This window comes from Heloderma suspectum, chromosome 5, assembly GCF_057233095.1.
Source record: "Heloderma suspectum isolate Gila_16-S chromosome 5, 16-S_ref, whole genome shotgun sequence".
Taxonomy (NCBI): Eukaryota; Metazoa; Chordata; class Lepidosauria; order Squamata; family Helodermatidae; genus Heloderma; species Heloderma suspectum.
In genome coordinates, this window is record NC_139462.1 from 193,971,152 (window position 1) to 193,985,160 (window position 14,009).

The following is a 14,009-nucleotide window of genomic DNA, read 5'->3' on the forward strand; positions in this document are numbered from 1 at the left end:
TACAGGATTATATGGTGATAACTACTCCTGCAAGACCTTGATTCTCCCTAGATTACTCATTTACAATCTAGTGCCCTCCAGATCTGTTGGACTACAACTCACATCATTCCCCAGTCAGCATCCCCCAACCATTGGCCATGCTAACAGGGGATGTGCTGGATGGTGCTCCAGATGTGCTGGATGGGAGTTCTCATCCAACACATCTGGAGGGCACCAGGTTGGTGAAGGCTGCCCTAGATGATCAGACATATCTTAAGGTTATTATATGCCAACATGATAGTTTACCCAGAAGTGAAACTGTGCATGTTAGCTTTCCCATTAAGGAGTTAGATTTGCCCCCAATAAAATAAACATGGCAGGATCCAGAGAAGGTTTATATTTTCCTTTTATAACCCAGGTCTGTACATAAACTCTTTGTCTATCTGTTGGGCTCATTGGTTTTTCTGCAAATCAAGAATGTATGCAAGGTTTAGGATGTAATCCCATACACACTTATCTGGGAGTAAGTCCCATTGAAGTTAATAGTGCTTATTTCTGAGTGGACATATATAGAGTTGCGCTGTCAGTTGTAAGGGAAAACTTAAAGGAGGATTCATTTTCATTCCAGCACAAACGAAACATTTTTAAAACACCATGGCAATCTCAAAGACTGGCATTAAAATGTAGCTAGTTTTGTTGTTAGTAACGTATGGCTGTGAGAGCTGGACTATAAGGAAGGCTGAGCGCCGAAGAATTGATGCTTTCGAACTGTGGTGCTGGAGAAGACTCTTACGAGTCCCCTGGACTGCAAGGAGGTCAAACCAGTCCATCCTAAAGGAAATCAACCCTGAGTGCTCATTGGAAGGACAGATACTGAAGCTGAAGCTGAAATATTTTGGCCACCTAATGTGAAGAGAAAACTCCCTGGAAAAGACCCTGATGCTGGGAAAGATTGAAGGCAAAAGGAGAAGGTGATGGCAGAGGATGAGATGGCTAGATAGCATCACTGATGCAATGAATATGGACTTGAGCACGCTCCGGGAGAGAGCGCAGGACAGGAAGGTCTGGCGTGCTATGGTACATGGGGTCACAAAGAGTCAGACACGACTGAACGACTGAACAACAACAAAAGTTTTGTTGTGTGGCACTTCCACTTTGATGGAAATTTTAGTGCACTTTCAGACAAGAACTGTAGAGGTGGGGTATTTTTTTAAATAAGCAATGAAGCTTTCCCCCTCCCAGTATGAATTTCTTCATTGCTGATATAGTGGAATGTAATAGCAGTGAAATGGAAATAACCTTATTTGCTGAGTAACAAAGAATGATAATTTGGATTACAAAAGCCTAGCTTAAAGCTACTTTTAAAAACCTTCTATATTTATTACAGCAATTAATGTTACTCAGTTTAAATGAACTTTAGCACCTTTCCATGTGGCCTGTTTTTTCTTTCTTTTAGTGAGGTATTAGTTTTTCACATAGAAAATTATACCTCCCTTTAAACCAGCCTTTCCCAATATGGTGCCCTCCAGATGTTTTGGATTCCAACTCCCATTATCCCTGGCCATTGGCCATGCTGGGTAGGGCTAATGGGAGTTGGAATCCAAAACATCTGGAGGGCACCAGGTTGGGGAAGGCCACTTTAAACAGAATGAGCAGTATCCAACAGGGCGCTTACGCCCCCACTGATTCTGTTGCGCAAGTGGGACCTACTGCTTGCGCAACAGAGAATGCTTCCTAGAAGAAGTCCCGAAACGAGTGGAAATGGGGACATGTCAGTGGAGCTCTTTTATGCGAGTTCCATTGACCTCCCCCATTCCAGAAACAACCGTTTGCTTTGTGGTTGCCCCTATGAGCACTAAATCTCCATTCCACAAGCGGTGGGCGGAATGGAATGGAACAGAGCTAATGTGGTGTTGTGGTTAGAGTGGAACCAAAGTGATCTGGGTTCAAATCCCCATTCAGGCATGAAACTCACTGGGTGACCTTGGGCCAATCACTGTCTCTCAGCCTAACCTACCTGACAGGATTGTTAAACTGGATGGGGAAAGAACCATGTGTGCCACCCCGATGTCTGTGCAGGGAGGGCAAATATACTTTCTGCAAGAGAGAAAAACTTGTCACCAGAAGTAGCTGGTATTTGTTTTTGTTTTTTAATTGCTGGAGAGGGCAAGCGCATAGGCTACAGAGAAAAATCAAGGAAATAGAAAAGAACAAAAATTAGGATGACAGTTTCTGTTAAAAGATGGTGCATTAAAAATTATGTAACAGTGCAGGGCAGGGATTTGTGACATGCCTGGCACTATCCCATAAGTTCCCATGACATTAAAATAGCTGCCATTCTCACAGCAACACACAGGGGATAGTTGGGCTTGCTAAGGCTAGAACACCGTTTGCCCAGCAACTGCATTTAGTGGTCTGGGTAATGGGAAACAGTGGCAACAGTAGCATTTGCTGTGATAATGTATTTTGGGGATGGAGGAGTAAAGGAATAGTGGCAGCTACATAGCTCATATACACATATAAGCGCATACACAAAGGGGAGAAACTATACAGTGTATAGTTAAACTATGGAATTCGCTAACACAAAGTGCTAACACAATTTGGCTGGCTTTAAAAGGGGGTTAGACAAATTCATGGAGGAGAAGGCCATCAATGGCTACTATTCCTGATGGCTATATGCTACTTCCAGTATAAGAGGCCATATGTCTGTATACAACAGTTGCTGGGGAACATGGGTGGGAGGGTGCTGTTACACTCATGTCTTGCTTGTGAGTTTCATGTGGGCAGCTGGTTGGCCACGGTGTGAACAGAACGCTGGACTAGATGGACCCTTGGATCCAGCATGGTTCTTCTTATGTTCTTAATCTCTCTGTCTCTCAAAAATAGTATATACTCTGTGTTCCTGTCTTTCAGAGAAATTAATTGGCAATGGATCTGTAGAGGTGGCTTGGATAGATTAATATTTCTTTGTATTTAGAGAAATACAGATTTAAATCAAGAAAACTGGTTCTGAGGAATGCCTTACACATTAAGTACAATGGTCCTCCATGTAGGAATTTCATAATGTGTAAAACAGCCTACAAAGCAGAAGTGTTAATATGCTTCCTGCAAATGTTGGCAGAGATGGGTTTATGGGGCAAGCTGTATGAACCCACAAGATATGATCTAGTACAAACCGCCTACATCTTTTAATGTGGCCTGCTTTTAATTGTATGATTTTATTTCTTAGTTTTCTAGATACCCTTCCTTTGTTTAATCGACATGAAAGAACCATTTTGCTCACTTGAAACAAAGACACTGACAAGGTGGGCAGAAGAGTGAAAAGTAGATGGGAAGAAACATGGTGGTTCTGACCAGTTGCACCACATATTTGTCCTATCCGAATAAACAGAAAATCCTAATAAAAGAGCATGCTGCATCCTTTAAAAGGTTTAGCAAATAAGACCACTAACCATTGCCAAAAGGATTTCTTTGCCATTTCATCTGAGCAATGTAACCTGATGTAATGGAGTAATTGCAAATAAAATGACTTGGTTGGATCCAGACTTTGTCATATCTAGATAAAACCTGTTGAAATCAATGGGATTTAACTTAACTCCCATTAATTCCAGCAGGTCTGTTCTAAGTATGACAAAGTCTGGATCCAACCCAAAGACATTAACTCTTCCTGTTCTTAATCCCATAGAAATTAGGGGTACACTGTTCAATTGATTAATTAGTTAGACTTTTAATCAACAAAAAGGTGCATCCGATTAATCAGGCAACAAATTCTTAAAAATCTAATACAAGTACTTACAAAAACTGCATCATCAGAAAAGAGGCATTTCCCCTTTTTTGTCACATGGGACAGAATGTTTCTTCTAAGTTGATGCTTGCTAACGACACATGTGCATCATCTAAAAAGCACAGAAAATGAGCTGCTTGCTTCAGAACTATTTTTGAATTCATATATAAATTAAATCAGTAGATTAATCAACAAATAGTGCACTTCCATGCATGCTTACTCAGAAGTAATTCCTACTGTGGGATGGGGCTTATTTCTAGGTAAGCGTGCATAGCCCTGTTAAAATCACACCCTCTGTGGCAAGTGTATATAGGATTGCAGCCTATATTAGCTAATATTTCGTTACTCGGGTGACAGTTCTAAGGAATGTAATGGATCTGACCTTAATTATAGTTGCCTGTGTCTTACAAGATAGGACTTTGCAAATACTTATCATTGTTTATATTGGAAGGGCAGTAACTCAGTGGTAGAGCACTGGCTTTGCATAGAACAGGACCTAAGTTCAATTTCTAGCATCTCCGGATAGGGCTGGGGAAGACAACTATCTGATACGTTGGAGAGCTGCCCCCATCAGTGTAGACAGTACTGAGTTAGATAGACCAATGGTTCCACTTGGTATAAAGTAGGTAGCTTCTAAAGATAGACTTCTATCTGGCTGAAAAATCTTAAACTTGCACACATTATTAAACTGCAGTCATAATGGAGCACTTGAAAGATTTTCATTTCAGCCTTTCTACATTATCAGGCAGTTTGGGGGGCCCTGATACTTCTGGTTTACAGCTACAAACTATTTTACTCTTTAGCAGTCCTACTCATATCAATAGAATTCAGCATCAGTGGTTTGTGGACAACAACTTCTGCAGCAGCAGGATTTGCACCATTGATTTCACTGAGAACAAAGCCAGTCCATTTGTGAAATTCTACCTTGCACACTTTTTACCTACTCCTTTTTCTATGAAAATCATCATTCAGCATCCAGACACGCGCTTACCAAAATAAGAACATTTTTAACATTATGAAGAGTACCTAAAATGCAGACTTGTTGGTGCCTCTCCACCAGCCTTTGCCTGGCTAAACCACCACCACCCCTTCTGAACTGGCTGGTGCATGTTGGCAGAGCTGGGAATGAGGTGGCTGTTCTGCCTTGGCACTCTCCACTGACCTGACTCTGGATTGGTTTCTCTTACTTACATTCTTGTATAATAAGTTAACACGCAATTTTTGTTGTACAAAGTTAGTAACTGTACTTAATGTAAAAATCTGCTTGTGAATAATGGGTTGGACCCAGCCTAAGTTAGTTGCACTTTGATCCCGTTGAAACCAATAGGAAAAGTTAGTTATTATTAACATTAAGTCCCACTGATTTCAAATACAACTAAACTAAATTGGATCCAACCCAATATAGACTGAGTGCTTGTGTATGTGAGTGTGTGTGTAGATACACAGCACAGTCCTGTGCATGTTTAATTGGAAGTAAGTCCCCCTGCCTTGACTGCTACCTACTAGGCTTCCTTCCTAGTATGTTTAGACAAATACATATATTTAAGCTATGCAAAAAATGGATACTTGTTTCTCACCTTCTCATCAAAGCTCTTGATTGTTTACCCATAGGACATGATGTTTCAGCTGCTACGAGGGCTTGATTTTCTACATTCACACAGAGTGGTCCACCGTGATCTGAAACCGCAGAACATTCTAGTAACCAGCAGTGGGCAGATAAAATTAGCTGACTTCGGCCTTGCACGGATCTACAGTTTTCAAATGGCTCTTACCTCTGTGGTAAGTTTCAGTGTGTTATAGCTCTCTTTCAATCTGATTCCAGGTTTTGCATATATGTTCTTCAGCCTTCTTTTAGAACAAAGAAAGAAAAAAAAATAGCCAACACTACTTGAGAAGTATTACGCTTGGACTTTATCTAAAGCAATCGCAATTACTGGAGGAGGGGGAAATTACTCCTACAAATTACTGGATCTGATAGCACACTCCTGTGCATGTTTACCTAGAAGTAACCCCCATTGTGTTCAGTGGAGCTTTCTCCCAGGAACATGTGCACAGGATCGTAGCCTGAACAACAGAGCAAAGCTATGTGCAAAAAGTAGACTTTTGAGTATATTATGCTTTTACCTCTTTTCCTACTTCATTAAACTAGTTACACCCTAAGCAGTGTATGTAACTACAGATTACACTAGAGATACAATACAATTTTTTACTGGTACATTAATTATCCACTGGTACATTTTTCCCTATGCTGATTAATAAAATCTAGACAATGCTTAGAAGAAGGCTTGCAACAATATTGAAAGTAAATGTAGCAGTTATCTCTTTGTTCAGCAAACAAGGGGTGAAAAGTATGCACAGAAAGGAGGAAAAAAACCGAAGGCACCATGGGCTTGTTTACCTATCCACTTATATCCAGATATAATCAATGGTTGTGCTTCATTCAGTTGCCGTTTGTTTATGCAATCAAGGTGTATATATCTTCAAGGCTGGAGAAAGTGAATCAGAATAGGAAAAACATGGGATAATCAAACATTATTTCTTAGGCCTCATGGTTAAGTGATTGTATTAGTCAACCATGCATTAAAAACTGTAAATGGGCTCCACTATGAGTCCCACTTATAGCTTCCCAGCTGTCATTTGGACTCTCCTCTGAACAAGAGCAGAAGCAGCACTTTCCTATCTTCTGACATGTAGGAGGGGCAAGAGAGGTTCAGTGTAAGCAGATAGGGAGAATGACTTTTGGAAGACAGGAACCTGGGAGCAGATCTGAAGCTGAAGGTTCCTAGTTGCCTTCAAAGGCAGCCCCACATAAAGCACATTACAGTAATCAGGACTGAACATTACAAAAGAATAGATCAGTATGGCATGGTCTTTTCATTGCAGAAGGGGCCTTATATGCTAGATGTAAATGTTAAGTATTTCTTGCTACAGCCACAACCTGCTCCTTAAAAAGCAGGCCAGGTCCAGGAATATGTGCATGTGGGAGTAATGTTATGGAATAACAATGCACTGACACCTTTCCAAACCTTATGAGGACCCCCATCCATGATGTGGATCCTATTTGGTTTGGTTGCAAAATAACACAAAGATGATGCCTAATGTGGACATTTGTGCCATTCATAGAATCTGTTAATCTGATGATATAATCTGAATTCAAATTTGCAGCTTTGCCACCTAATGTCATTCACAGAATCACAGAACTGTACGACCAGATAAGGTCAACTAATCCCACCTCCTCCCCTAAATCAGAGCATTCTATAGCTAAGGGTTCCCTGGTAGGTTCCTGTCCAAACTTTTATTACAAACTTCCAAACAAGGAGACTTCACAGTCTCCCTAAATAACTTATTTCTATGCTGAACTTCTCTTAAAGATTATCCCCCTGGAGTTTAAAAGCATTGCTTCTGGTCCTTGCCTTGGTGGAGAGGGTGAACAATTTGTAAGTCAAGAAATTCCTATACTTGGTTGAGTAAGTACCTCATGTACTAGTGATAGTGGACACAATGAAGTTATAAAAAAGTCACTTGTCAGGGCCATCATTGTGATCAGTTGACATGTGAACTCCATGTCATTTGCTACAGTGGGGGAGTAGTTTACAGCCAGATAAACTCAAATAATTATTTCTTAAAGTATCAGTTCATTCCCAAGATACATCTTCATTCCCGTATCACAAAATAACTCTTCTAGTGGAACAGAAACAGCCACAAAAGCAAGGCAGCATAAAAAACCGATCAAGCACTAGTGGACTGGGTGCTGCAAACTGATAACTTCAAAACATTTTATCTCTGGTTGTTAAATCCCAAATAGTAAATCATTATTTTAGCAGGTAAACCTTCTGAGCATATTTGTTGTCATTTGCAGTCCCTTGACGCGTCCTCTGACGAGTGAATGAATGCTTCAGAATAAATTGACACACGTTTATGCAGAGAATACCAGTTCTCAAGCTGAGAAATCCAAGAATTGATAGTCCTGTGTTGAATCTCTGGGCTTGTTTTAAGATGTGGGGAAAAATGGAGCAGGTTTTCAGTATCATAACAGAGTTTATTTAGAAAATAGATATCTCGCTTTTTGGCTGAAGGAGCTCCCAGGATGCCTTACAGTATAGCTATACGACATACACACTAGAATCACAGTGATATCACAATAAATGCACATACAAAAAGAGCTAAGAGTTAAAAACAAACAAACCCAGAACAACATTTAAACCATTTGTAGCAAAAGGATGCACAGTTAAAACAATCGCAAAGCCTGGTCAATAAGAATGTCTTAACCATTCACCTAAATCAGAGGCTAAAAGAGAGGATGCTGAAGGGCATTCTACAGCCTTGGTGCTACTACTGAGAAGGCTCTGACTCATGTCCCACGCAGCTGTACTTCTGAAGGCTAAGGGACACAGAGCAAGGACTCCGATGATGATTATAAAAGGTGGGCAGACTTGTGTGGAAGATAACGTCTCTTCAGATAACCTGGCTCAAAATAATTTAGGCTTTATAGGTAATCACATGCATTTTAAATTGTGCCCAGAAACTAATTGGAAGCCAGTGCAACTTTTGTAACACCAGAGTTATATGTTCTGTGAAAAGATTCTGGTGAACATCCTAGCTGCAAGATTTTGTACTAGCTCAGGTTTCTGAATGCATTTTTAAGGGTAGCCCCACATAGAGTGCATTGCATTGGTGCCAGGTGAATTGCCCAGCCATTTTAGATGCAATGTTTTAATACGGTGCTTTAATCTAGTTTATTGTTTCTTTTGCTGCTGCTATTTTGTGCTACCTTTATTGTTGTTCTTATGTTTTACTATCTTAGCTGTTCTGGCTGGTTTTTACCTGAAAAGTGGGTTATAAATAAAAGTGGACACTTGAGTCCACATTGCTGGCTAAATGCCAACTTTTCAAGAATAGTCACTAGGTTCATTATGAAAAGGGGGGTTGTATTATGATAAAATAGGCATCATAATATTCAATATATTGTTTGTTGCTAGGTGGTTGTCTTAAAAAGAAAACACGTATTTATCTTTCTCATCAAAACAACTATAGTATGAGGCAAATATTTTTATTTAATGTATTAAACAACTTATAAACAAATATCTCTAGGCACTGTACAAAACTTAATAATAACAACACAAAAATACAAGTACAATCCTAATAAAATCACCAGTATAAACTAATAAACATGCCAAGGTAACTAAGAAGCCCATCAGACATAAACGTTAAAAGTCACACTGCAGGGACTAAGATAATAAAATGTAAACACTAAGGGCAGAAGCCAATGGGGCGCTTATGCCCTTGCTGATTCTCTTGCACAAGAGGTGGGTCCCACTGATTCTTTTGCATAAGCAGGAACCATCACTTGTGCAACAGAGATTTAGCGCTTCCCAGAGGAATGAGTAGCAATGCTTGTTTCTCTGTTGAAACAAGTTAGTGGAACTTCTTTACGAGACCTCCGCTGACCTGTCCCATTCCAGAAACAAGTATTGTTGCTCATTTCTGGTTGCCCTGTAAGCCCTAAACCTTCATTCTGTGAGCGGTGGGCGCCCCTTGTGGACAGGAATTGGCATGGCACCAGAGAATTGGCGGGGGCAGAACCATCCCATTGGATTCTGCCCTAAAATGACTAAGGGTGCAGTCCTACAGGATAGATGGCCAGCTAATGGAATGCTTCGAGTATCCAAAATCCTGCTGGCAAGAGCCTGGCAGGGCTGGAGGAATGGTAGAGGCTTTTTAAACCTCTCTGTCCTCCATAAATCCTTTTTGTGTTAGATAGGCCTCTGAGCCCATCTAATGCATTTACCTTGGCGGGGGCAGGGATAATGTCTGGGAAGCCTTTGGATCCAGTGGATCTACAGCCTCTCCTCATCCCTTCTTGCTCCGCCTACTGGGGCACCTTCTTCCCTCTCTCTCCATCCGTTTCCTGAGGTCGGAGATCAGACCCTGGGGGAGGCAGCCGTCACAGAGCTTTCCATGGTGGCTGGGAGGGTTACAGGTGAGTGTGGGAAGGAGGAAATCCCCACTTGAATTTTCCCCTCCAAGGTCATAGCTGTGTCTATGGCCACAGTGAGGGAAATCTCCAGAATCTTATCACCCCTCAGAAGCCATCTAGGGGCCACAGGATTGTGTCTAAAATTCTTTAAATACTTTAAAGCACTTAAAAAGCCTGGGCAAACAGGTTTGGGTCCCAGGCAAACTTCCCTTGGGAGAGCATTCCATTACGTAATAAAATGATAATGTAAAATAAAATATATGTCTATAGGCAGTAAAATCAGAAGTGTATCTGTATTTGCTATGTATTAATAGTAGATTTTCAGTATGTGTAGTTTAGGCTGCAACCCTATGCCCATTTACCTGGGAATAAGCCTCACTGAACTCAGTGAGACCACCTGATTGAATTAAGGGCTGGAGGTTCCTTTTTCTTTTTACTATAGAAAATACCATAGATGCTGTCGGGCTTTTTCTTTCTTTTTGTTTAATATTCAGTGTTAAGCAAAACAAAAAAAGCAACTGAAAGCTGTTGAGCTCAAATTTGTTTTGCTGCTGTTTTAGAACAGTTTACTCACATTTTATCATAGAGATCCAAAGTAACCAATTAGTTTTGGAAATGTTTTTGTAGGAATTTTGAAGGCCGCCTAATTATTCAACAGTTCTTGTGCCATCTCAATGAAATGTCAAGCTCTCATTCCTGCAGAAATTTCCTGGAAAATCTAATGGCAAGACATGCTGAGTTTTCAGAAACTGAAGGAGTCTCAATGTGTTGCATTTTTTAAAAAATCACTATTCGTATGCTAATTATATAAACTATCAAAGCAGCCTAATGCAACATTTTTTCACACTACATTAGAAATCTGAATAGAAAAATAGTATAGATCAGCTTGATTATGCTACCATTCTGTGCATAGTGCACAATGTCAATGCAGAATACTGAAACTCGCATAACTCAGGTATTCAGTTTTACTGCAGCTTTTTGATCCATTATAACTGTCAGTGTGACCACCCTTCAGCAGGGTGTAGGATTGGGAATAAGCCTTGAAATGGTTGGAAAACTGAAAGTAATGACTGCCATATAGCATGTGATCAACACACTTTCATAATGAATTATGATCTTCCCTTACTTTTTGTTTACACACTTACAGCCTTTGCAAAACAAAAATCATCTTAAACAGTGAAGCGACGACATCATGCAGATATATTAATACTGTGCATTGCAATTCACGTTTATTAAATATATGCTTTATTGCAAATAGGCCATATACCACAAAGTATGCATGTGTAAATGGACTGGGAGTAAACAGATTGATATAATCAGCAATATAGTTTACATGTCAATTATAGGTCTATTCCTTGTATTTTTACCCTATGTTTGTCTTTCCTTTCCTGAAGATATACCATTATATATGTACGGCACTGCTATGGTTAATAAATACACAATTTTAAACTTTGGTGGCACAAAGGCATGGATCACTTTAAACATTTTGTCACATTACAAGCTATCTTTATATTATGTCATTTAAACAGTAGAAATTTTAAATAAGTAGAGGCCCATCCATCGTATCAGTTCTTGTGGGAAAATATGCTTCAGTGACTTACTGGCGCTGGCTGTGGAATGTGGCATTTAAAAGTACCTTTTTACAGTGGGAAAGAATTTGGTCAAGAATAAACAGTCTGACCTTGTTAAATGGACCAAGGTCTGTACAGATCCTAGTTCCAGAAAGTTTCTAGTTTCTACTAGACTGTGAAAGAAAGCTCAGTTTGCAATTAATGCCATTAGGATTTGGGGTGCTGCTGCTGCGGAGAATCTTCAATGTGACATTTAAAGCTAACTATTTCTCTTTAAAGCGATGGAGTTATAAGATCACATCTTGTATTACTTAAACACTTAGAATATGTCATCACACATCACATTTGGGAGGAACTTATTTTCTTTCAAAAAACACATTTATAATGCTGACAAACATTGGAAATGTTAAGTGAATGTGAATGTACATCATCGGTTCTGTTGGTTTATCATATATACTAACAGCGCTCTCAATTTTCCAAGTGCCAATCCTTATATAGCCAAAACAGAACCAAAGTACAAAACACCTTTTGGGGAAAAAATTGGGGTAATGGGGAAATTTCAAAAATAGTCCAATGAGGACTGAGCATGCTCAGTGGGTAGAGAATGTTGACAGACCTTTGGGAGGAAAAACGGGAAAATGTGGGAGGAAGAATGGAATGGGGTATTATAGAGAGGGCCATGGAACAGTGAACAGGAGCACTCCACACCACAACATTTTGTTGGAGGGCCCACTTGTTTATTCTTATTTAATTTGGGGGTTTCTATATTCCACTTTTTCTGAGGGCTCAGAACAGGTTTCAGCAATTTAGGGCGCAATCCTATCTAGATGCCCATCAGCTTCCGAATTTGGAGGCTAATGGGCACCCTATGCAGGGCAGGAGGAGTGCGGAGGCGATTGTTGCCTCTGAACTCCTCTCACCCTGCTTTTTCACTAGTGGGGCTGTTTTTCCCATCTAGCCGGGTCTCTGCAGAGTGGGAGGGAAGGAAGGAAGCTGGTGCAGTCAGATGATTCTTCATAAGCTGGCCACACCCTTCTCCTCCCCTCCCTGCCCACAGAACTGCCCCCTTTCTCTCCTCTCTGAGCTGACATTTGCGAGCTCATAGAGGCAGCCATCGTGATTCTCTCTGTGCGACATGTGAGGAGGAAGGGAGGGGGCAGGGAGCTTGGACTCTTGGGTTGAGGCCAGACCGCTGTCTCTGGCTTTGGATAAAGGAATCCAAAGTATCCCATGGCCCCTGAGACACTGTCTAGGGGCCACAGGATTGCTCTCCCCATATCAAAAGTAATTTCTTTAAAATATATCCCACAGAACTTCAGTAGACACCTCTTCCACACCCCAACTAAATCTCATATATCTATATTTTTTAATTATTGATTTAAGCAGATTTATATCCTGCCCTTTTGTTTTAGTCACAATACACTGAAAGCCATCCCAAATGGTAAAGTCTTACATTTCCAAAAGCTGAGTGTTCATGTGTTGCCTTTCATTTCAGATGTACTTTTATTTCTAAAGAAGGTAGCTAGGCTGAAATTGGCTGCCTCCTTTGGCAAAAGCACACTTTAGGAAGGACACATCCATGTTTGGCCATAAAAATACTCACATGGATCTCACAGAATCCAGATCCAATTTGTTATACAACACTATCAACATAACTCTGAGACATCCCAAGGCTCTTCATCTGAAGCATACATAGCTGAAAGGACTTAGAATGCAAGAATCACCAGAAATTAATTTGCTGTTTCAGGCAATTATTCTAAAGAGATCTTTTAAAGTAAATAATCTGAATATTGAAACAGTTTGGTTTAAAAAAAAATCTATACCATTGTCATTAGAAGCTATATTTCCCCTATTAATTTTTTTAATTCACAATCATCAAGAAAGTAAGCTGTGGTGCATTGAAATAAGATTGTTACAGCTAGGTACAAGTAAAAGGTTAGTGTAGAGTTTACTTTATCTTTGGCCAAATTTAAGTAAAGGCTTCTTTTTTAAAAAAAAATCCAGAAACAGAAGTGAAGAATACCTCTTTTGAGTCTATGCATTGTTTCCAGGTTTTTCTAACCAGTGTAAACTTTAGCTGAACTTTGCTTGAGCTTCCTGAATTCTCTTTATTTTATAACACCAACAATGCATTTACCATACAAAGATTGCCGTGAGTTGACAAAAGCAAAGTGTCCTTTCATTGAACAGATTGCATATTTACAACTAATCATAATGTAGTAACTTTGACCTGAAAACTACAAACAGGTGTGGAAGACTGCACACCTGTTGCTGGGCTTGCCGTTCCCTGCCTTCCAAAATGTGGCTAGGGATGTCAGAGTACAACATCAATCACCTCTTTGAGGGGATGGATGTTGCTAGACTGGATCTGGACACCTCCCCTTTCCTTCCCACTAAACAGACAGTGTGCTTGCAGTGAAGAAGCATTGCGTTCAAATCCCAGCTACTGGATATGAGAATGTTTCCACACAGACACACACATCAGTGGCCTTATGTGTTCATGATTAAGCTAATCAGAATGTAGATTCCTCTTCCCATGTAAGGATATCACAGGCTGGACTGGGATGTAGGGAAGTAATTTCTATTTAAATTGGTGGGATTTACATTCACATATTCACAGCCTGATCTTTATGTTAGCTTTCCCTAACATGGTGCCCTCCAGAAGTGTTGCGCTACAACTGCCATCATCGTCATCATG

General features: G+C 40.2%; 1 protein-coding gene across 3 annotated transcripts in view; it reads left to right on the forward strand.

Annotated features, from left to right (window-relative positions):
* Positions 1-14,009, forward strand: part of CDK6 (cyclin dependent kinase 6) — a 156,328-nt gene that overhangs the window by 76,732 nt on the left and 65,587 nt on the right. For all 3 annotated transcript variants that reach the window (XM_084858842.1, XM_084858843.1, XM_084858844.1), the window contains exon 4: positions 5,375-5,542. In XM_084858842.1, the coding sequence (XP_084714968.1) occupies positions 5,375-5,542 (168 nt within the window). The remainder of the gene's footprint in view (positions 1-5,374; positions 5,543-14,009) is intronic.